Here is a 24,686-nt window from a genome sequence, read left to right as displayed (position 1 = left end):
AAAAGTAGTAAAAAATGTGCAACACATGAGCTTGATGCTCGTAATAAGTTTTTATATCACTTCAGCCAGAGGAGCCACGCATCCTGTTTCCTCATCTTTACCTCGGGACTTTTCTTCCTTCTTCTGCTAATAACCCCAGCCATTGTTTTTGCACTTCATATGCTTCAGGTATTCCTATTTAACACCTCTTTGTGTCAGGCTTTCTAAGATGAGAGAATAATTTAAGCTTTCTTTGTGTTCTCCTGGCTTATAGTTCTCTTTTTTATTTATTTATTTGCAGCTTCATTTGACCTGAAGTAAGGCTCCAGATTTATATGGAACTAAGCCTGCTGGGGGTCATTTAGCCTCAGTAACTGTTAGCTCACTGAGTAATGCTTATAATAATGGCTTTTCTCCTGTAGAGACCTGGGAATTTCATCCCCTGACTGAGAGTTCATTTCCAGGTTTGGTGCAAAAATGTGGGTGTTGTTTAAGTCCCTGCTTTCATTAAAAGAAATGGGAGGGGTGGGGGAGCTGTTTATTGGCATTGCAGATCTACTTTAATGTTTGCACTGCATGTATACAAGGCATAACATTATGACCATCTGGGTTACTTTCAGTAAGTTTCCATTTTAAACCAAGACAGCTCTTTCTGCCAGGCCCTGAATATTGGAGCTTGCCTCCCACAGAGCATGCCAGATCTCATCAGATGGATATCTTCACAGTTTGATGGCTTAGTGGAAACCGTTTTTTCTTCTTTTTTTTGCATACCGTTAGTTATTTCTAAGCATTTTTCACATCAGTCAATGTTGTTTTTCCTTTGCTGTTGGGTTGTTGTTCTGAAATATTGTTGTTATTTGGAGGACAAGGGTAAAGTTGCTGTTATTGTTTGTCGGTATGTCTGAAAATGTGTTTTATGTTGGTCTACACACAGATAAATGAAACATCAAGTCCTATCATTCAACATGTGTGTGTCGCGTATGATCCACCCCAGCTTTCTGTAGGGTTAGTGTATTTACTTGTAGGTTATAAAATTTACCGTGTTAGAACAGAGAACATTTGTTTGTTGTGATATTATCTTTGTCACTGTCTCGTTTTTATTTTTTCCTTTTTTTAAATACTTGGTTCTCACCGGACCATCCTGGGATTCATGTTCAGTGCGCTGTACTGGTTTCCTGAAGCCTCCAAGCAGACAAAAAAAAATATCTGAATCGATCTGAAAATAAAAACAAAAGTATTCACCAAGCCTAAGTAAGTCCTTCTTCATTAGTGCAAACAGAGCGTCTGCATAGCATGGCATGGGGTTAAGTGATGCTGGTGTCGGGTGATTTCTGCAAAATCTAAATACAGCCTCTATAAGTCTTTAAGTTGTTACACCCTAGCAACAGAATTTTTATGATGAGAAAGACCGAAAGCCATTCAGATAATTACCAGGATTCAGGCTTAAAATGTGGCTAATTGGTTGAACATTTAAAAATATTAAAACAGTGAACATCTGATGAATAAAACATCACTTCAGGCACATCTGCTCAGTTCACGTGTGGTGAATCACAGTACTGAAATGTAAACAGAAAAATAAAATAAGAACACATGTCTATTGTCAGCTTGTCTTTTCCATCTATGCTGGTTCATTTTGGTCATAAGATCTTGGCTTGATGAGCCTTTTGATATTTTTTTCAGAGGTTTTGATTCTGATGATCCGTTTGAAGATTTGGGTTCAGTTATGACAGCATTTCATCACTGTACTCAGACAGTACAGTGCTAATATCACATCACAACAATCTTTTGCGAGCCATAGGATGCTCCCAGTGTGTAGTTTTCTCACTGGTGAAGTTCAATCAGTGGTGTTGTGAAGTTTTGGGGATAAATTGGAGAAGCGCTCTGCCTCCATGTGAGAACTGCAGCTCCTCCCAGCTGGATGCAGGTTTACTGTAATATTTCTGCTTACAGTCAGACACCAGTCTGGCTAATGACAGAACATGATAACACTAATTAAAGACTCAAGCTGAGTTAATGCTACACTCGTATGATGTACTATGTGAGACACACTATGGAGCACATGTGAAGCTAGAGTGCAAAAGATGTCCATATCCTTTGAAGGTTTTTCACATTCAGTTACATTACAACCGCAAACCTTGATGTAATTTCAGTGGGATTGTATGTGATGGGCCGGCGCAGATTTGGGTATAAGTGGAAGCAAAATCATAAATTATTTTCACTTTTTTTAAAATCTGGAAAGTGTGGCGTGTACGTACATACATCCCCTTTACTCTCATACCCGTTTCTTAAAATCCCAGTGCCTTCAGGAGTTTCTAAATTACTAAATAAATAAAGTCAGAGTGATTGTTGATACAGCTGTATAATTTTTCTCATGCGCTTAAATAAAATCTAAAAGTCACCTAATTAGTTAATAGTGTACACCTCTGTTATTGAATGTCCCCTGAATGTAACAGTTTGTTAGACAGCATCGGTGAACAAACAGCATCTTAACGTCCAAAGAACGAAACAGGCAACTAAATAGTTTGATATATGAAAAACATTTAAGTTTGGTAAAAAGAAATCCCCCCAAAAAACTAACATGTCACATCACTAAAGAGCAACACGGTGGTGGCAGCATCATGCTGTAATGATGCTTTCATTAAACTTTATATAATGCAGAATCAAGGTTTTTACTCTAAGTGTTTTAATCACACCTCTGCTCTGTGTCTGGATTCGCTGTGCCTTGCTAACGGAGCACACTGCTTTTATACGATTGTGCTTCAGTCGTTCCATGAAAAATGGAATTTCCAGCACGGATAATTAGCTGAATTTTCTTTACCCATGTCAGATGTTTGTCTTTTCAACCCCCCTCCTATCCTCTCCTTCTTGGTTACTCCTTTAAACTGTGTCAGCAAACGCTAAAGTGTCCCTTCAGCACTTCTCGTGTGGATTTCCATGAATGTCCAAACCAAACAATTAGAACCCACGTCCAACGGGCGGAAGAGGGCCGCTCCGATTTCCACAAAAATAAAAAAAGTATCAGAAGATTCGAAGCGCGGTTGCCCGCAGCTCAAAATCTGACGCAGCTCAGACTTTTATGGGGGCGGGGACTCCAGACGTAGAGCGGAGCAGTCTGAGTGGAGAAGACGGTGGCGGCGAGGTGAGGGAACAGTTAAAGAGCTGGGTGGTGGAGAGTGGCAGGCAGACATACGAGCTCATACGAGCGCAGAGTGGCAGGCAGACAGCCCTGTTGCTCTTGGCCCCGTCTCCAGGCGCTGACATTTTGCCGTAGTCTGGACTGGGGAATAGAAAATCTGGTGAAGATTTCAACCTGGAAATCCTTTGAACACACGCTTGTGGTGTCGATACGTTCGAATGCTCTTTGGGTTGGTTTGTTTCTTGGGTGCTGGTGGGGGACACGTCCAGGTGACGTACGATTCCAGGCTCAGACGTGACAGGTGTGTGTGCATGTGTGTGTGTGGAAATACTCTGCTAAAGTAGCTCAAAGCTCCTCTCTCCAAGACTCTGATCCTTCTCCCACTCACCAATCCCCCTGGAGAACGCACAGGCAAGAATACTGAAAAATATATGTGAGTTTTTCCACTTTTAGCTTCTTTTTTTCTCCCCCGGTCTTATATTAGATGTAAAAGTTAAAAGAGACATTATCAGAGATTCTGGGAGCAGAGAGAAATAATGAGCACTGATGTTATGTGAGTTGTTTTTTCTAAAGTTTGCTGGTCTAAGATTAAGAACGTGCAAATATCTTCAAGGTGTGAATCCAGTCAGCAGACATTCCTCAAATAAAAATAAGCTTTTTTCATGTCACTTAAGGGAGAACAAGAAAATACATCCTATGCATGTTTCTCACTTGTAATACGCACGTTCCCCTCGTATTTATGATGAAGAAGTTTTTAAAACTAGTACTCCTCATGGCGCATGAATACATATCTTAGTTTTCAGAATTGGGAACACCGTGAACTCAGTCCACTCTGCACATTGTGCCTCAGGTCCAGATGAAAGACACACATTTGGCTTTGTGTTCTCTCCTGCCCCCATCTGGACACAACCTGAAAGTCCAGCAGGAGTTAAAAAGTGCCTGTTGCCAAATGTAAGCATCACACGTGGAAAAAAAAAAAGAGAGAGAGAGAGAGTGAAACAGCAGAGAAGGACAATGCAATTCATTTTCATTTATGTTTATTCCCTGCTTTAAAATGCATGGCTTTCTTTCTTTTTTTCCCCTTCTTCTTCTTCTTCTTGTTTTTTTTTTTTAACACAAAAGTATGTCAGGTAAGGTCATCTTTTTCCAGAGGCAATAATCTTTTGCACCACAGTCCAACAATAGGAGAGCGACGTGCAGAAGCGGAATCATGTGTCGCTGGTGCTCAGGAAGAAGCTTAAGACCTGTTATTGTCTAAAAATTCTGTCTTAAGCACCACTCTGATGTGCCACAGAGTAAATAATATCCCTCTGTGTTTTCCCAACTGGATTTCTGCTTCCTGCTCCTTTGTGATTTGAGCACTCTTTTAGACATTTAATCGAAACGTTAGATTTTTTCTTTTCTGTGAACTGTTTTTCTGCATAATAAGTCTTTTGAGGCGTATTTTAGTTTGATAATCAGCATCGACACATCCTAAATCCCTTACTGTGCATGTACAGAAGTTGCATCAGGCGTCGTAAAGTCTACTAGTGTTATCTAAAAGCAGGAAATTTCACTTACCCTCCAACTGGCTGATGAACTAAGTTGATTAATCAGCCAAATATCAACAAAAAACACATAGAAAGATTGGTTTGTAGCTCTGAGTCGGAATACAGTATGACAATATCTCTCTTTTTGCTGCATCTGCAAAACGACAGCTTATATAAGGCCTTGGCACCGGAGCTGTTTGACTGATGTGTGATGAAAGGTGGAATTTTGACACGAAGACAGGAATTCGGTGGTTGACATGGTGCATCAAGACTTTAACAATAGTTTTCACTGTCAAGTTGCAAAAGTGCAGCGTCTGAGATTTGGTGGTTTCGAAAGATTGTTGTTCTGTGATCGGAAACGGAACGAGAAAAAAGAAAGAATGAATTTTCTGCATGTGGAGAATTAAAAAACAAAATTGTTCATTTCATGAAAAGCTTAATCCAAGGCTTTAATGATGCTATTAATTGTATTTTAATTTCAGTGTGATCAAAAACAGATCAGTTCTGCAAACTGCTTTAGTTTTTACTACAAAACTAAATAATGCTCAGTTTCAATAATCCATATTTCATCTTCTTCTTCCTTTCTTTAAATTACCTTCCCATCACACTCTGTGTGCTTTGGGATCTCCAAATCATCTCCAGCACTCTTCATAATTAACGCCCCCTCTGGCAAAGATGTCTACTAAATGGTTGCTGTGGAAACATGGTGCTGTTTTTTTAACAGCTACATTTTCATTTTCAAACTTTTTTTCTTTTTTACTCCGCTGTCATTCTGCTCACCCTGTGTTGTGGCAAAAATAAATTTCTTCATCCAGCATTGTTTGTCACAGTCCCAGCTGTGTTCATTAAACCTTTTTATTTTTTTATCCCTCTACCATACCATAGCATATTCATGCCCAGGGAAACAGAATGTCATAAAACTGTCTAAGCACTGCTTTCTCTTGGAAAAATGACTTTAGCTACATTTGTTTTATAGGAATTGCTATGGCTGTCAGAGGACTGGTAATTCCAAAAAACAAAGAAAAGCCAAAAAAGAAGAGACTTATTATGCTATTTATTTCCCAATGAATAAATGTGGTCCAATTAAAAATTTTTATTTTTATTAAATAAATAAAAAGTTTAATGTACTGCATTATGATGACTTTTATGTTTTGTTTTTTTTTAGAATTTTATGGTGCTCCTGTTTTTCCATCAGGCTTGGATACACTGAGAAACTAAAACAAAAGCACTGAAGATATATATTTTTTTCTTGCCTTCGAATCAGCTCATTAATTATTAATATTAGGAACAGAAATCACATCACGAAGCTGTAGAAGAGAAAGCAGTCACTCTAAAACAGGAATTTTCTATTTCTAAACGAATGACATGTCAGTGTAGTTGATGTTTTCAATTGCCCTCAGTATCTTACATTAGCATTTAGCTTAGCTAAAATGGCTGACATTCCAAAACAACTGCTTCCTTGTATTTATTTATTTTTTGGCAAATCTAGATCATGTTCTTTGAAATTTTCCTAATCCTTCATGTCTATCAACAGATTAGAGTAGAACCCTTCCTCCATTAGCCACAACTTCCACCCTGAAGATTGTTGTTTTCAGTGCAACCTTGTAGCGCCTAGCTAAAAATTCAGATTTTTTTTGTTTTTGTGTTTCCAACCCACCACTCGCTGATTCACACCAGCCAAGATAAAAATGATCGGCAGCCAATTTCTTGGTGGATCTCCTATCCGAAGCAGAGATAACAATAAAATATGTGTGGAGGATGCTGTATGAAAGCTGTAGACATGGAGGCCAGTGAGGTTATCAAGCTGGTCGTACACATTGCTGAGATGCAAAAACATGGCTGCATTTGCCAAATCATGAATTGTAAAGTAAACATTGCACATATTTATAATGCGAATAGTGATTTGGATTGCCAAATTCAATTTGACTAAAACAGTTATCTTTTTCTCACAGGCTAATTCTGAGCTAACCCCCTGGTCTGTCAGCAGAGTCCCTAATTCCCTGTTGCAATGCCAAAATACTCTTATATCTGTACTCTTTTCTCCTGTTAATATGCATTTTGGGAGTAGTCATACGTTTACCAGACCTTAGTAATGCTCCTTTAACAGCACTTTCTTTCTACTGTAAACTCCCTCTCCTTGTGTCTATGTACATGCCACACGTCATTAGCCGCTCTCTCCCATGGTGCTTTCAGAACGTTCGTATTAAATCTTTGCGATATGATGAATCATCTCATCTAGCCGAATTTAGATTCCCACCATTCGGGAGAATCTTACCCTGACATCCCTCTGGCAGTTCTGAGAGACGCGAAAGAAAAAAAGAAAAAGAAAGAAATCAGAACAAAGAGAAAAGAAGAAGAAGAAAACCACAAGAATGGAATTTGAAGGAAGAAGCAGCGCATCAGACTGCAGGGCTTATTCCTTATTGAACGTGACCTCGTTTTCTTCTTTTTTTTTGCAAACAGTGAACACCCATCAGCTTCTTCAGCACATCTGCGGCGTTGCAGCTTTAGCAGGATAATAGAGACAGATTGTGGAAGCGATGCAGAGCCGAGCCTGAATGGGAGATTTGCTAAAACTGGGCAAACTGGGTTTTAGCTGCAAACCGGATGGGAGAGTCCAGCTCTGTGGGCGATGTCTTACAGCAGGGCGGATTTAAGAACACGGCAAAATCCAGCTAATTTTTTAGCAAATTTGGAGATCTGCAAGCAAAGCAAGGCTGTTAATATTCACAAGGCTGCAGCTTAGCAAGACACAGATGGTTTTCTGCAGGAACAAATCATGCCGTTGAAGTATAAATTATTTAACAAGAGCTCCTTGGCACCGGGCCTAAAAGAGGCTGTTCATTGACTTTAGTTTGGCGAAAACTGCAACATTTGTTGCTTAGAAAGTTAGGTTGAAGAATACGGCAGGGATTACAGAACAAACAGTGAGAAACGACATCTTTGCAGACGTTTTCAGCAGCCCACTGTCACCACAGCCTGCGAGTTAGCAGTAAACAACACGTAGCTCGCAAAATGAAACAACGAAAATATGAGCACATCTATTTGTCTTTCAGTTAATGTTATATTGCTCTGATATGACAGAACGAGTGCAAACAAAAACAATAAGTAAAACGGGGAGCAAAAATGTAGGTAAACCTGGGATTCCAAATACCCAAGTCAAAAAATATCCTCTTCGTTCTGCAGACCTACAGTAATGCATAGTCCAGTATTTTTGATGTAAAATATTTTACATCAAAAGTAAAGTATTTGCTTTACTTTTGATGGATGTTAGCGAAGAACGACGCCATTAATTAAGAAAGATCAATGTTCAAACTGCTCAGGTGCTAACTGACCGCCACATGTCTCCAGTGAATGCCGTTACGTCCACCAGGCTCGTTTGGTGGGGTAACATTAAAGGAGACCACACAAGGATTTTCTGATTAAATGAAAATTGAATTTATTAAGTTATACTAAAGAAATAAAACTCAAAAAGGAATACCTGAAATGAGAAACCAAAATAGATTAAGGCAAAACCCATAACTGACCAGAAATAAGCAAATGCAAAACAAACCTAGCAAAAAAAACCAACCAGAAGATACAAACCAAACCAAATGAAGTTCTGAGGAGGGAGAGGGAAAAGCCTTCCTCTCTGCTGCATGCACTGCAGCTTTAAAGCAGCAGAGCACTAATCAGAACACAACCCCTGCAGAAGGCCTGTCTCCAGAACCCTACAAGGAAAAAGGGCAGAGACCCACTGCAGCCGTAACAATGCCGACACATTTCGCTTTACGAAGGGAGGTTCTGTGATGTATTAATCGCAGGTAGCGACAAACAAAATGCTTTTTGTCACCATCAACAAGCTTCCTGCAAATTCTCACTGCTAACTCCCACCTGCAGATGGCAGTATTTCTCACTTCTTACTTTTCCGCTGCCTCAGCCTTACTTGATGTCAAGTTATAGTCCTTGATCGACATGGCGGGTAACAAAAAGTCACTTTGACTGTCGCACATTAGTGTAAATAAAACAATCGCAAAATCCTGGAGGGACAGGTACATGTATTTCTGGTTGTTTGTGTAAATTTGACCCAGTTTGGATGGATGAAAAAAAAAAAAAATCCTAAATAAGTCCAAATTTCTGCGCTAGATTCTTTACCGTCGAGTTCATTAAAAACCTTTTGACGTTTACGCCATTGACGTTGCGGCTTCTTCTGCCCAGCCTGGACTCCTCTGCCTGCATAAACTCAGGGGAAAGCAGGAAATCGCTTCTTGTGGGGGCCTGGTGCGGTTTTGTCAAAGGATCCGAGGCACTCTCTTAAGTGTGACATGTTTTAGTGAAACGCTGGCAGTGGTGCTCCCGAGTGAATTATCACTGGTTACATCGCAAATACATGCGATTTTTGTTCGCCAGAGAAGAAATCTGTGCACAGTAAATTTCTAGCTTCGAGGACATGGCGAGGGATTCCAAACTCTTGCCTGTGTCTTAATCAAAAGCAGTCAGCATCTGTTTTGGTTCATGACTCTTCTGTCCTGTAAGAAAAGAAGAAGAAAAATCCTTGTTTCGGCCATGTTGACTCTACATTTGATTGATGTGGAATGACATCACTGGGTTTGGAACAGGACATGTTTGGATGGTTGCAGAACAGCGTTTTAGTGCCATGCTCATTCTTGTGAGAAACATGTGGCTAACACACCCAGCTCCCCATGTAGCCTAGGGATCCTTCCGAGCCTCTGTTTTTCTCTCTTGTTCCCTCTCCCTTGCTCTGTTTTTTTTCTATCAATCTTGCCTGCTCTGTCACTGTCTGACTTTTTTCTTTTTTTTTCAAAATTCCCCTGCCTTCTGCTGCCCTGGATCAGCTGTTTGAGTCTCCAGATTTCCTGTTGTGCACATGCGAAAGCCGTACCGGCCGTCTTCACGACGGGCTCGGAGGCAGAATCTCTCACGTCTCATGCAGACCAGGGCAGAGCTCACATAGTTAGACTCTGTAAAGACGCCCTCCGTGTGTAGCAGCCGTCGCGTCGCTCTACATTGTCTTGTAGCTCCGCACTGCTTGTTTTAAAGCTTTCCCTGCCACGACCTGATGCACAACTTGGAGCCGGCGCCACGTTCCTCAGGGTTTAGTCACACTCTGCTTGACCTAGTTTCAGTTCTGTATGTTCTGGAGCAGCACTGTGTCACATGTTCATATACAGATGATTTCATCCCACTCTGCTCTCCCTAAAAAGAAAAGAGAGAAAAAACAAAAATAACTGATGTTTCTGTATCACGTTTGTTAGTTAAAGCACATGTGTGACCCTGAGCCGTTTCCAGTGGACCTCCTGACTTTCTGTTTCTTGTGGTTTCCAGGGAGACATCCAGCAGCTAATGATTGTAGCAGACCACCGGGCTGCCTATGACTACTGTGAGCACTACAGCCCCGATTGTGAAGTGCCAGTGCCCGACCGGCCGCAGAACCAGGACCCCAACACGGAGGATGATGTGAGTTCGGTCACCGGCCGCCCTCTTCATCTATTCACTGTTTATTGTGTGTGTGTTTTTTTTTCCCTAAACCTGTAATTGTCTCTAATCCTCTGCTTAAAATTATGATTGGTTCTTGCAAAAGAGCCCCTTGGCCCGTGCTCGAGAACTTTAACACTGCCAGAGGAAAATGCTGAGGGAGAGGAACAGCGTTATAAGACAGCACAGTTAGTCAATAAAGCTCAGAAATGATGATGTGCTGCTTGCTTTCCTGTACTGCAGGCTGAGTGGCATTACACCATGTGCATGCTAATTGCAGAATAGCCAAAGAAATGTTCCAGCGAGAACTCGAGACTTTGGCTCCTGATCCTCGAAGCTGCACCAAATTTAATCAGAGCACAGGCAGCAGCAGGAAACTTGGCAAAACTTCATAAAGTGAGAAAGACCCTGTCCACACTAATGGGAGAATATTCAGTTCTACTTGTTTGTACAGCAACAGTTTACAACAAAGCAATTTACAAGACAAACAGATGCAATTTATATCAACCTATAAATATATACAGTATATATATATATTATATTTAATCAAACCAAGCAGATTCACAGAAGTATGACAGTGCAGTCATAGCAATCATTGTATTAAGATAGTACTGTCAAATTTATTCCCTGGACATACGGGAATGTATTTTTCTAAAATGAGTTGTTGGTTTCCAAAACATGTTTTCAGAAATATTTTCCGTTCACATGGAAACACAGAAAACAGCCCAAAACGTTATTTTTTTACTCCCCCAAACCTAGGAGTAGCATGGAGTATAGGACTTGTGCATAAAGCTTCCACACACAGTTAGTCAGAAACAAAACAAAAACATGTGAATGATGCTAGGAGAGTCTTTTGTATAACTTTTTGCAGCTGAAGTAAAATCAAGAACATCTAAGCTGTGTGCGTTGTTGCTACGTACGAAGCATTTGGGGTTATAGGTCAGGTTAGAGGTACTAATACGTAGGTGTTTTCCCAAAAGATTGCTTTAAGTCTGCAATCATTTTCCAAAACAAAATGCTTAGGGTCCCCTGAAACACTGTTTCTGTGTGAACTCAGGGCACAAATAGATAAGTACTTTCTGGTTTTAGAAAAAAAACAAACCTCTCCCTTGTGGACGTGACTTACAGTTCTGGTTAGATAATGGCTACCTATATACAGCTGCTCTACTGATTCCATTCTTTGGAAAAAAAAATGAGAGCACTGCAAAAAAAAATTTTTTTCTAAATGAATATATGTGTGTTAAGATAAACATAAACCACTGAGCATATTACTCCCAAATTCCTAATAAAAATGTTGCCATTTCATGTATTTTTGTGCAGGAAGTAAAAAATAGTTTTTAAAAAATTGTGTTTTTCAGACCATAAATAATTAAACATGTTTTAACATAAGGACAGGATAGAAATCATTATGTGTGCACTGTGGCTTAACCACAGTTTGCCATGGAATGCTCTTCACCAGTCATGTGTGTTGGCTTCAAGTGATTACCTGACCAGCCCATCATTAAATAGAAGGATGTGTAACGTCTTGATTGGAATGGCTGTTCATTTTAGAAATAAAAAAAATAGTGGCCACTTTACTTTTTTCCATGTCTGTTGAGTCAATTCAACTAAATTCAGCCAAATTATTAAGACAGATTCAAGTTCAGTTGCATATTATTCCAATTAGATCATGGTTATAATGTGGTGCGGTCTCATTTGGTTTATAGAGCCATATGATAAATAGCCTGATCAACTGCACCAAGTCGCTTACTTTTCAGCATGCGAAAAGCGTTTCATAATGAGAGCTAGACTTTCTCAAAACTATTGAATATGATGTGCTTTCCGTGCTAGAAAACACACAATAACAAAGCTGTTTCCATCAAACTTCAAATCTAAGCTAAAGTAGTTTTATATCTGAGAGCAAAAATGTAAACTAATTCAAAGAAACAGCAGCTACAACTGTTTTGGCTTCATTTGTGGCATTTTTAGCCTAGCACTGCTTTAGCCACGCTCAGGATCTATTTTCGAGTTTGGATGTTGTTCTTGTCAGATTGTCACTTTCATACTAAAAATGACAATACTTTTCACAGGAATACCAAAAAGTAGGGATGTTTTTTTTCTCATCAACAAAGGAAAAAGTGTTTATTTAAAAAAAAAACCATCCTGCGTAGTGAAGCTGCGAGATAAATCATTTTCAGTTTATAGCAGGAATGTTTAGTCTGCATGTGGAGAAATACTTTTTCCATTGATGATGCCGTTATATATATTTGAATAGAAAAAAAATCCATCTTATTTCTCGACAGCCACACTGATGTTAGGCAAATTAATGACAGTCCTTCTTTCATATGATTTACCGTTCCTTCAGCTCGTCCAAATGGGTGGAAAACCCAGGATTTCTCTGCCTATTGGACATACATTAACTTCTTTCATTTCCTCAGAATAACTGGAAGCACATGTGACAGAAAAACAGGAATGTATGCTGAGTTAGTAAAGAAAAGGGACCTTGAAAGGCAGGTCTGTCGGGGCATGCTTTCTCTTTTTTTTTTTTTTTAGCTGATGCTGTGGATTTTTATCACTGTGCAGTGTGACACTTTTATGCTTTATAAAAGAGGCCATGAGATTCTTGTGTTGACTCAGCATATGTTCAATTTAATTTAGTTTATTCCATAAAGTGCTAAGTCCCAACAAATGTCACAATCCCTGCACTTTATAGAAGCAACGGGTCCAATTCATGTCAAGTTGAAAAAAATCCAAGTTGATCTAAATTTAGTTCTGAGTCAAATTTATTCAATCCAGCCACACAGTTAGACTTGAATCCAACTTTCCGTAGCATTATTGTCTCTAGGTTTTTGTGACTTTTAAATGTTTTTAAAACTTAAGTGTGAAATTGAGTTGGAGCCTTCTTTCAGTCAGCTGACTGGGAGGGCAAAGCAGCAAGAGTGGGAGGTAAACATTGTTCAAAGAGTGATTGACAGCGCTAAAACCCTCCTCTTGGCTCTGATTGGTTGTTTCTGACTGAGTGGTGTATTTCATTTGGTGCTGGGAACCCTGGGAGAAGGCAGAAGAGCTCTAGTCTTATACTATCATGGCATAATGATAATTTTAACAAATATTTAAAATGTCTAAAACACTTCAGTTTTAAACAGTGTGGATAGTTTTTACAACCTTCATGTACCTTTAAATGTATTATTGACAACAGGCTCAGGCCTTATAATAATCCTGCCACTTATATGTATCTATTATCTCATTCATCCTGCTGTGAAAATGACTTGCCTGCTGATTTCAATATAAAATTGGAAATCGGGCAACTCCGAAGGAACATTTTGAAGATTTTGTTTGTTAAGCCAACATTTGATCCCACCAGTATGCATTCTAAGTGCAGCTCTGTGAACATACAGCTGCTTCATACACTTCTTGGAGGTAGTTCCCATTGATTTTTACATCTGACTGTAAATAATGTTGGACATCTCAGAACCCCAACAGCCAATTAATGTTCTTCTTCTTCTTCCATTTATTCTCCTAAAGCTATAATTGTCTCCTGTGCTCAGTTCAAATCATGATTGGTTCCTGTACTGTGGGCCCTTGGCCCATGTTAGAGCACTGTGGTCTGCCAGGGGAAAATGCTGAGTGAGAACAGGGTTATCAGGCTGTGCGGTTCGTTGATAAAGTTCAGAAATGATGCGGCGCCTTCCTCAGCCTGCTCTCCCTGCACTACAGGCTGAGAGGCATCGCACTGAGTGCATGCTAAACAAAGGAGTCAAAGAAGTGTCAAAACACAAATCGGAAGTTCTGCTCTTGACCTGTTACATACCCTCAGGGTGTGCAAAATGTAATCATTTTCCACCTCTCCGCAAAAAAAATGACAGACTGATTAGGCGAACCGAAGACGTAATTAGTCACTGAGCAAGTTGCAAGTTTCGACAGAGTGATGCAGCAGGACGTGTCTGCGAGTGGAAAGCATTTCTGCTGGGTTCTGATCGATGGCCAGCCAGCCAGAGGCAACGGAGTTGTAGATCATGTTTGAAAATCAAATTGTTAATCATTGATTGTTATCCTCTCCCTCCCAATCATTCTTTCACTCAACACCGGTGGAATGTATTTCTCATTCAGGTCGCAGAGGAGGACAACTACTACTACGAATATCCCTATTATGATGACCTTGAAGGCAAGCCATTTGCTTCAACTTCCGAAACAGAGACGACCAATAAAGAAGTCAAGGTAATCCACTTAGGAATTTCATTGGACTGCATCTAGAAACTTGTATTCATGCCTCAAACGGTAACCCTTAACTACCATGAATCTACACTGAATCTCAGGGGACGGAAGGAGGCAGTGTGGTGTCCACAGTGGAGAAAGTTGTCAGGGGCGGTTCGGGCTCCACGTCCGTTTCCACCAGCTCGACTTCCTCCAGCTCATCATCCAGCAGCTCGTCCGCCAGCACCGGAGGGGAAGACACCTACGGGGACGTGAACAACGGATACGACTACGACGGCTACGGCGACACCAACTACTACTACGGCGAGTCCACCGCCATGCCCGACGGCGACACCTCTCGGCGCGTCACCGTCACCAGCGTCGGCACCGGGGGCGAGTTGGACCTCGGAGCAGTGGGACGGATCGATCTGGAAGGTGGGGCCGGAGTGGATAGGAAGGTGATCACCAGTGGAGGTGGAACTACAATAACAGTCACCCGCAACGTGTCAGTAAGTTGACCACAAAACAAAATCAAATTGGATGTTTTTAAAAATGATCTTTGTCATGTGTATACATTGTGCCTTGGTGACATATTCATACTGCTTGATGTTGTTTTTGCATTTTTTCCAGTTAAAATCAAAGAACTCAATGCATTTTCCTAGAATTTTAGGTGACAGACCAACACAAAATACTTGTTAATCAGAAGTGGTTAAGCTATAGCATATTAATAGAGTAAAACTAATGTGTTTTAATTGTGATACAGAAATTATGCAGTAATATTTGCTCTGATAACTGAGAGCTCTCTTGGATATCGTCAGATTGTAGTTTTTACCTTAAATAATGACTGGAAAGTCAGTTAAAAGTCAGCTAATGGCTAATAGGGTGTACCTTTGTCTAAACCTGGCTTTAATGTGAAGGCCTCCCATGTTTATTAAAGAATATTAGTGAACAAGCATCACCATGAAAACCAAGGACCACAGTAAATAGGTTGAGGGATAAAGCTGAAAAGAACTTTGAGGCAGAATAAGAATACAAATCAGTGTCCTTACTGTTGAATTCACCATCTGAAATGAAAAAGAATATGGAGGCCAAAACAGCATTAATCAAGGAATCAGCTGATAACAACAGGCAACAAATTCATTCTATAGAGCTTTGGAACCAACGTCACTGCGTATGACGTTTACGTCTCGCGCAATCGCTCGGCGCCATCTTTAAAGGCCACAAACCGAAACAAACTTTATTCCGGCGTTTTCATTGTGTTACTGACCACAGTGAAGTTGTTTTCAAGTTGGATACTGGATATTCGTGCTCCGCGGAGCAAGGGTCGTTTAGCTCACGGTTGATCCGATTTATGAACGCGAATTCCGGCCAGCTAACCCTAACCCTATTGCTCACATAAAATGTTTATTTAAAAATATAATCTTTCATTACATGTATGTTTATTACCTGAAATATTTTAAATATCAAATTGTGACTTAAAATGTGATTCATTTCATCACCTGTTTACATGCAACTTGAAGTGCTTTAATCAAACGTTTCATGAATGTTTTACCACATTAAATTATGAAATGAGAGAAAACAGCCACTTCCAACTGAACACATATTTCAACACAAATGGTTCATGTTCCTCGTCAGAGTCTGCAGCCTTGCTGAGCTCCTCTCCTGGGGTTTCCTCCTCAGCCTCTCCAACTTGTTCCTCTTCTATAGCCTCCGCTGCTGTGCTTTATTTACCTCTTAAGGGGTAAATAATGAAAACACAGTCTCTGTAACTTCCTCCCCCACTTGTTGATCCACCATGGTCTTGCTGTATCGCCTCTTCAATTGACGCACATGTCGGTCCGATGTTGTGGCGTTTACGTCGCAGTGACCCAGATTCAGTCTGGATTGAGCTAATCCATTTCATAAGTCGGTTCGCCTTGAAGAGGACAAATCAGAACACACATCAGTATGAATACTGTAAATTGGACAACACTAGTAAAATAGTTTACTTCACAATAATGGAATAACCTCGATGTCCACTGACAAAACTCTGACCATGCTACATAAAAAATATAAGCCCGACCTAGACAAGGTTGACCCACTTAAATGAACTCAACATAAACTAAACATGAGTCACCCGGACAAAATCATAGCAAAAATTTATGACACAACACCAACAAAGCGAATTTAGACACTCACCAGAATGGACATGACTGGAGAAAACTTGTAGATATCTTGGGATGTTGCAGAACGTAATATCAGGACGTCTCATCCGCTGATACCCAGGCCATTCGTCTCTTTTTCGTTAGCTCCGATAGCTTAGCCCCCTCGCGTTGTTTACAGGCAGGAAAACAGTGAAACGAAAGTCCTTTTCCATCTTTTTACCGTTTCGGTCGTGTGATTGGACATTACATCCAATAACGCAGTAAGTTTGTACCATTGCTAAATAATTTTAAGTAACTTGGATTCAAAATATCTGTGAGAGAGTCATTTTTGTCGGCTATGTTCATGGCCCCTGAAGCGCTCATATCCCTACGTCTAGAGCAGTGATGTCACGTTCCAAAGCTCTAAAGGCTTGCAAAACGATTAATGACCTTTCATTGCAGTAATTGCATTCTAATTGGATTTTACACTAATTTTTTCCATGAATTCTCCGTTTGAGGTTACATAGTGATAAAATTAAGAGGTATGCAAATACCTTGGCATGGCGCTGTCTTTTCTTACCAATCCCGATGACTCCAACTGTGTTTTAACAGGCCGGAACATCCTACAACGACTACGGCAATGGCTACGACTACGGCGTCGACAGCTACTACACAGAGGGAGATGTTGGAGGCAGCAGCAGCTCAGTTGTCATCAGTGGTGGAGGAGGAAGCAGCAGCAGTAGCACAATTCTGGGTGGAGGCGGCGATGGCAGCAGCAGCAGTACAGTTGTAGTCAGTGGTGGTGGAGGTGGAGGCAGCAGCAGTACAGTTGTAGTCGGTGGTGGAGGCAGCAGCAGCAGCTCTACAATCACCATTGGGAGCGGGTCAGCTGGAGGAGGTTCCGTGTCTGTCGGCGGCGGTTCCGTATCCGTGGGAGGATCTTCGACCTCCAGTGGAGGCTCGGCGTCTGCTGGCGCCGGAGCCGGAGCCGGAGCCGGAGCCGGAGCCGGCGGGGCCGCTGGGACCGACCTGACCATTGACGCAGTCGATGACTACACGGATCTTGACAAGTTCAAGGAGGAGGACGTCGTCGACTACGGAGATTTAGACAACTACGACGTCTATGGAGACTACACTGACAAAGTGCTGCCTGCTGAGACTGACGAGTACTTCGGCCAGGTGAAGAACAATCCAAAGATATGACTCCGCAACTATGATTTCAGATGATAAGGAGGATGTCTCGATAAAACTTCCGTATATGTGTGTGTGCAGGTTGACGGAGCTCGTGGTGAGAAAGGACAGAAGGGAGAACCTGCTGTTATTGAGCCCGTGAGTATCTGTGTTTTAGCAACAAACTAGAGCAGCAGATGTAACGTGCATGTGCACACAGTTGGAAGACGCACTCACATATGTGTGATCCACATGTAAACAAGATCCGCTCGCTTCGGAAAGCAAATGTTCAAGCCAAACGTATTTACCGTGGACAACTAAATCCTCCTTGCCGAATCCTCGTAGCAAGGCCTCACTCGTAGGATCTCAGCATAAACATTTGGAGAAGGGCTAGACAGGGATAGTCAATAATCTCTAAACACAGGGTGAGTGGAGTGGAAATCAAGAGGAATGAAGGGATGTGGGGAAAAAAGGAACGTAAGAGAGAACTACTAAACGTGATCCTCTGGGGTCACTCTGACGCTAAATCGGACTCTGACACACAAGTATCTGTAACGATGACTCATTTTGTAAGTTTGAAAATGTATACACAGACAGAATTAATATGTCTAATGGACCTACAGCTGTTTTGCTTTAAACAAATGCCACAGAGCTGCGCTTAGTAAACATATGACCAAGCGCAAGTGTTTATAAGTGGAAGTAAAAAAAGTGTGGGAGCTCTTTTATTTGTAGTACCGCTTCAGGACCTGTGAAGCGCAACGAAAAACGGAAAGCGATGTATGGTTTCCAAAGATTTTTGCAAACAAATGTGCAACCACCCTGAAGACGCCGTCTACAGAGCGAATGACGGCGGCTTGGCTGCATGGTGCTGTGGAAATGCTTAAAATTGATGGGGAAGTGAATGGAGCTAAAAACAGGACAAGCCAAGAGATTCCTAAGCCTTCCTCTCAGGAGGAACAAGCCTCGCTCAAATGTTTGACACAAACATTTGAAGAAGAGCCATGCAGGAATTGCCAATATTCCCTAAACACACAAATTTCAAGGTTTGAGTATTGTTCATAGAAATGCTACAAGAACACAGTCAGTGTGCTTTTTCTGTTTTACTTATGCAGTCCTTAGCACAAGGTAATGATTACTTACAAGTGTAACATAAAAGGATATCAATTCATTCAAACTACATGACTATTTACACATATATATTATAAAATATTACATACTGAAGGAGAATTTAGCTTGTGTTTTTCCCCATCAGATTCACATATTAAAGGATCACCTATGCTGACTAATTTTAAACAAGCGGTTGAAATGGCTTTACTCTGCTGTCATAATATTCTTCATTTCTTTGTGTCTGATGCAAATGAGTCTTCCTCACTGCTGGCCAAAATTATATATTCCTCTCATTTTTCAGTATGTTTAAGGACTGGCTCCAATATTTGTTGAACTTACACTAAGTGAACGCTGTCCCACAGCTATGGGTAGGCCTTAGTGAGTTTCTTAGCACACGTTTATTTGATGTGTTGACGGACACATGGAGAATAGGGATGTAGCGGTGGGCTCCGGGTCAATTCAGCCCTTCACTAAACAGGAAGCTCATTTTTCAACCATGTTGCATTTTGGTGCCTCCGTGCTTTCGCTTCGTACCATTCGAAAAAAACATTTTGTACCCATGTAGGAAATTTGCTGCTGTTTTGTTTCCTTAGGTAGTTGAGTATTTTCATTTTGTACCTTTGTAGTTTTGGCAAAGGGCCATTATGATCCCTTAATCAGACCCAAAAAATCTAAATAACCTCTCACTGAGTTTTTGTTTTATATAACCACATTTCCTTGATGCACTTTCAATCATTTCCAAAGACCAAAACAGTTAGTTAAACAACCAAAACAATGTAGATAAAAGGTGAAGAGGTGGAAACACCCACACCCTTAGCAGTGCCCTGTTATTGTCATTGGCCCACTAATCCTAAAGTTAATTCTAAAGCTTGACATCAGATGATGTTTAATAGCGCCTTCTGGTGATGTGCTAAGAGATGAAATGAGGAAAAATGTCAGAAAATTTTAATTTTCACAACGGTGCTTCTGTAGTCCACCACTTTTTCACATCGAAACGTGGACAGCGCGTCACAAAACGTTAATTACTAAATTGCTTTCAGTTTACGGTGAGAAGGTTCACTCTACATCTGGAGGAATATCTCTCCATATGTCGATGATACCGTTCCATTTGTTTTCAAGCTGAGACACAGGAATCTGAGGACCGATTCAAATCTGTGGTCATTTCCCACTGAAACAAATGAATTCCTCCCAGACACTCAACACCTTACGTTAGCTTGCGTTTATAGAGGAAAACATCTGGACATCTTTGCTTTTGATTGCATTAATTCACCCGTTTATTTCGCACCTACTTAATTGGAAGCACATTTGGTGGATGGACAGGAACCAAACGTTGATAGGCAGGTTTGCCGGAGGATGTTTTTGTTAATGCCGAACTGCTACTACTAAAACAGTCCATGCTCGTGGCTGCACAGTGGGATGTTGTTGTGCACAGACATATGCTTCATAAATGAGGTCATTAGATTGTTCTATTGACCTGTGCAGTATCTAATAATATCTCTGCTTGCATGTTTCAGGGTATGCTAATGGAGGGTCCGCCTGGGCCTGAGGGGCCAACAGTAAGTCAGTTTTTTTGTTTTTTTTGTGTCAAATTCTGCATTTTCTTCCTCATTATGTTCTGGTTTCACAGAGACTAAAGGTTTATGTCACTTGTTGATTGTAGGAAAAATGAAAATGAAAGCTAAGATTGGTCAGTAAGACTAGCATTCGAATGGAAAAGTGTTTTTTTTCTCAAAGGACTTGCACTCTGGCAAATGTTTTAAGAACATTTGGAAAAGCCAGGTGCTGCTGACAGCCAGCAGATTGGTGTCCTCCACAGACCAGCGAGCCTCACTGACATGATGAGCTGCAGTTTAAGCAAATAAAGTCGACCAGACAAAAGGATCAACAGAGTGTCCCACCTCCTGTGTGTGGCCACTTTGGGATCTCGTGGCGTAGGATGCGAATATGGACATCAATTGACACTTCTTTTTCTGTTCACGATAGGGTCTCCCTGGACCCCCAGGATCTTCTGGCCCACCAGGCAGTCCTGGAGATCCTGGAGAGAGGGTGAGACAAAAAAAAATCACTTGAGATACTTTCTAGAACAACAGAAACTCAGCCTGTTTTGAGAGCTCATCATAAACACTATTCTCTTTAAGGGTCCTCTGGGTCGCCCTGGCCTTCCTGGTGCTGATGGTCTGCCAGGACCCCCTGGAACTGTCCTGATGCTGCCCGTAAGTAAACTCTGGTTGTGTGTTTTTTTTACTATTTTTTATTATTATTTCAAGGGTTGAAACATTTCCTATGGTTTTTCTATCACTCTCTGGTCACATTTACAGCAGTTTTACTAATAACTCTGACACATGTTTCACAATGTGTTCTTGGAGGAAGGGGATTTCCAATGAATCTAATCGCAAATATGTTAATAGGGATGTGAGGCTTTAGCAGCCTCTTGTGGTGTTAGAGTGGAAGGACCTCCTTGGACTCCTGACAGCACAGATCTACATATTAACCCCAAATTTTTGACTCAAAACCTAATCTACCAGGATTCTCTCCAGGACGTCATATGGTTTTTGATGGGACAGAAAGCAATATCGCTGACTGACGCTTTTGCAGCCGTTGATCCGACTGCAAGAGTTACGCAACCTTTCCAAATGGCCTCTCTGTTGTCTACCTTCAAGCCTCTCGTTTTCTTGTACTTGGAAGATGCTATCCAGCCTGATTACTTGTACAGATGTGAAGTCTTGCGGCTTCGTTGATTCGCGGATCTCTTCTGGCGGAGCCGTGTGGCAAACTCAGTCTGGACAGTGACTCAAGCAGTTCTGGCGTATCCTGGCTGGCAAACACTGACGTTTTGAAATCCAGTCCCACAGGCCTAATGAGAAACATGCATCTTTGTTTTGCCGTTCTTTCGAGCCGCGAGGACTCTTTTCGGTTCCTTTATTTGACGCTGAGGCACAAGGGAAAATGGTTAAAAACCGGAATTTTCAAGCTACATTCTCGGTCATGCTAATCAATTCTTGGATTGAGCTGAGTTTTCATGAATTGTTGATGGTCTGCATTAGTCACCAAAGAAATCAATACAGGACAAATCTTAGAAATAATCAAACCAGGAGAGAGTTTCACTGTAAGTAAAGACGTCAATACAAGCAGCTGTGCAGGAAATTTGACAGATTTCCAGATGTGGGGAGTTACGCTGAGGTTCTGTGCTGTGAGCTGCAGCAGGTTTTACTCAAACCTTCAGCTCTGAGTCTATTGTTTGTATTATTCCTTCCTGGTTACCAGGATTCTGGAACAACCTTTTACTGCTTTATTTTTGTACATCCGTAAGCCGACAATCAGCCTCCTCAGGACTGTATGTGGGTCCGATCCAAAGCGTCTCATCCAAGAGAAAAGAAAACAACATCACGAGTTGAGATGCACATCCAGCTTTTAATTTTCACTCCTGCTGTAATGCTGGCGTATGACCACCAGATGGCAGTAGAATTTGACCCTTCTTGGCCAAACGTGGCGACGGCTGAGACGCTCTGTTCAGCATTTGTTTATGTTTGCTCTTTAATGTGAAGAACAGTGGAATAAACGAATGCTGAACTCCTTCTTTTTTTTTTCTCAAAGTAGTGGATTTTTTTCATTCTTTTGTGAGCTGTTTTTTTTATATATATTTTTTTTAAAAGAATTTTGTGGTTTGCTCTATTCTACAGTAAAATATGTACGAAACATTTTTTCCACAGTTCAGATTAAGCGCTGGAGGGGACTCTGGGCAGAAGGGACCAGCTGTTTCAGCACAGGAGGCCCAGATGCAAGCCATCATGCAGCAGGCCAGGGTAACAGCAACAGCTAAACATAATCACGAGTGATAGAGACACTTGTCCGTTTGTATTTATGACACACTGCATGCATTTGCTCTATAAGCGAGTGCGTACTTGTATGTATATGCACGTCTACATGTGGTCAAATGTGCAGCCTAAAGCCTACACTCTTATGTTGATCTGTTTCATTTTATTTTCCGTCTTTGTCCAGCTGGCGATGCGCGGCCCGACAGGTCCAATGGGTTTGACTGGCCGACCTGGCCCTCTGGTGTGTACTTTACATCCACCAACCAGGAAACACCAAGAAAATCTATTGAAATGTTGCCTGTGCCTTTGACTCGATCAATCTTGACTGAGACCTTACAAAATATCTGATGTTTTTCCCCCTTATTTTATCCTTTTTTAGGGTCCACCCGGTGTACCAGGACTGAAGGGAGAGTCTGGAGAGGCGGGACCTCAGGTACTAAATGTCACACTTTATCCTTAATCATCAGATTATGTTCCCTTCTTTTTGTAAGGAAAAGAAAAAAAGAACAAAAGCAAACCTGTATCTGTGATTGACAAATGTTTTGTTTCAGGGGCCGCGTGGACCCTTGGGATCAGCCGGACCCACTGGAAAGCCTGGCAGACGGGTACATGTTTGAGCAAACTTTCCACAAACTCCAACAAGTTCATTTATATGCCTGTGTTCACATCTCTGAATTAAAAGTGGCTTATATTCCACGCTGCAGCTGTTCAACCATCCTCTGCTCCATCATCAACGCAGCTAAATGCCAGTTGTTTATTGCAGGGTCGTTCTGGAGCAGATGGCGCCAGAGGAATGCCAGGACAGACTGGGCCGAAGGTAGTTTTAATCCACAATCAGCAAACATTGATTTAAGCAAATCGCACTTCACAAAAAGCAGATTAAAAACAAGAACTTTGGCGTTCGTACAAGATTTCCCATTTTCTGCGTGTTTTACAGGGAGACAGAGGCTTTGACGGCTTAGCTGGACTTCCTGGCGAAAAGGGACACAGAGTAAGAGATTTTATGGGTTCATGAAAGTAATTTCAGCTTTGTTCAGACGTGAGGGGAGGGCAAAATGTAATAATGTCTGTTTTTATAGGGAGAACCAGGCCCCTCAGGACCTCCCGGTGCTCCTGGCGAAGATGGAGAGAGGGTATCTTGGAGGATATGATTTCACAGCTTCTATCTCATTTTACTGTGCCAAGGAGTCGTAGAGCTGTTGCGATTGCATCCTCTTTCTGCATGCTGTGATCAATACATAAGTACTTTCTGCAAACACCTCTGATTTCGACATCTCTCCCTGCTCTCACTTTCTGCACCTCTTCTACCTCATTACTGGCGGTTTACATCACCTGATCTCACCCGATTTCCAATATCTCCCAGTCTCAACGACTCTCATACCCTCACCTTGTTCTCCATTATCGTTCCCATGTCTGCGCCGCAGCCTGACACCGACTTTATCTCTTTTGCAGGGGGATGACGGAGAGATCGGACCCAGGGGACTTCCCGGTGAACCAGTGAGTAATTGCGTTTTTTTTTGGGTTTCTTTCCACCTTTCATTTGTGCTCCTAGGTGTTGTGCGATGTGTAGGCGGAGGTGGGGTTGGGTGTGCGCTCCAGGCCTGCTGTCATCGTGTAATTGCGTTAGCGGTGTGTGTGATGATGTCATACATCAACTGTGGGCCGGGTCGCCTCGCTCACGTCGTTAGACGCTGAGATCTTTTTTCTGCCTCGCACCGCCGCGTTTATCAGGCTTCGCTCGTTCCTCACTGCTGTCTGGAGGTGAGAAAAGCTGGCAGTGCACATCAGGGTTGTTAAAGCCTCCCACTCCCACTCAGGAAGGATGTTCACTACAGAGAGTAGGTGGGAGGAGGGAGGGAGGCAGGGAGGGCACAAGAAAGATGAAACAAAAACAAATCAGCAGAAAGCTCTTGACATATTGTGTTATGATTCATTCTGGCCACCAGGGTGTGCAGACCTTTTCTGCCAGGACAATCAGTCTGGTTAGATAACTGTGAGGCCTATGAGGCACAGCAGAGAGAGAAATAATAATAATAATAATATTCAGTCTGTATAATAATAATAATAATAATGGCAATAATAATTCTATTTACAGGGGGCTTTTTAAGTACGTCAAGAGCACCTTAACAAACCATCTAATTACAGTATTCAGAAAATAACAACACCACATATTTCAAAG

At 41.5% G+C, this 24,686-nt stretch overlaps 1 protein-coding gene across 3 annotated transcripts in view; it reads left to right on the top strand.

Annotated features, from left to right (window-relative positions):
- Positions 1-24,686, top strand: part of col5a1 (procollagen, type V, alpha 1) — a 97,199-nt gene that overhangs the window by 34,314 nt on the left and 38,199 nt on the right. For 2 of the 3 annotated variants that reach the window (XM_028026208.1, XM_028026207.1), the window contains exons 5-20: positions 9,970-10,101; positions 14,209-14,316; positions 14,415-14,801; positions 17,028-17,594; positions 17,688-17,744; positions 20,207-20,248; positions 20,676-20,738; positions 20,831-20,905; positions 22,403-22,495; positions 22,692-22,748; positions 22,887-22,940; positions 23,059-23,112; positions 23,271-23,324; positions 23,445-23,498; positions 23,587-23,640; positions 23,960-24,004. In XM_028026208.1, the coding sequence (XP_027882009.1) occupies positions 9,970-10,101; positions 14,209-14,316; positions 14,415-14,801; positions 17,028-17,594; positions 17,688-17,744; positions 20,207-20,248; positions 20,676-20,738; positions 20,831-20,905; positions 22,403-22,495; positions 22,692-22,748; positions 22,887-22,940; positions 23,059-23,112; positions 23,271-23,324; positions 23,445-23,498; positions 23,587-23,640; positions 23,960-24,004 (1,896 nt within the window). The remainder of the gene's footprint in view (positions 1-9,969; positions 10,102-14,208; positions 14,317-14,414; positions 14,802-17,027; positions 17,595-17,687; positions 17,745-20,206; positions 20,249-20,675; positions 20,739-20,830; positions 20,906-22,402; positions 22,496-22,691; positions 22,749-22,886; positions 22,941-23,058; positions 23,113-23,270; positions 23,325-23,444; positions 23,499-23,586; positions 23,641-23,959; positions 24,005-24,686) is intronic. The other variant, XM_028026209.1, reaches the window with a different exon arrangement.

The sequence above is a fragment of the Xiphophorus couchianus genome, chromosome 8 (genome assembly GCF_001444195.1).
Source record: "Xiphophorus couchianus chromosome 8, X_couchianus-1.0, whole genome shotgun sequence".
In the NCBI taxonomy this organism is placed as follows: Eukaryota; Metazoa; Chordata; class Actinopteri; order Cyprinodontiformes; family Poeciliidae; genus Xiphophorus; species Xiphophorus couchianus.
This window is presented reverse-complemented; position numbering and strand designations above follow the sequence as displayed.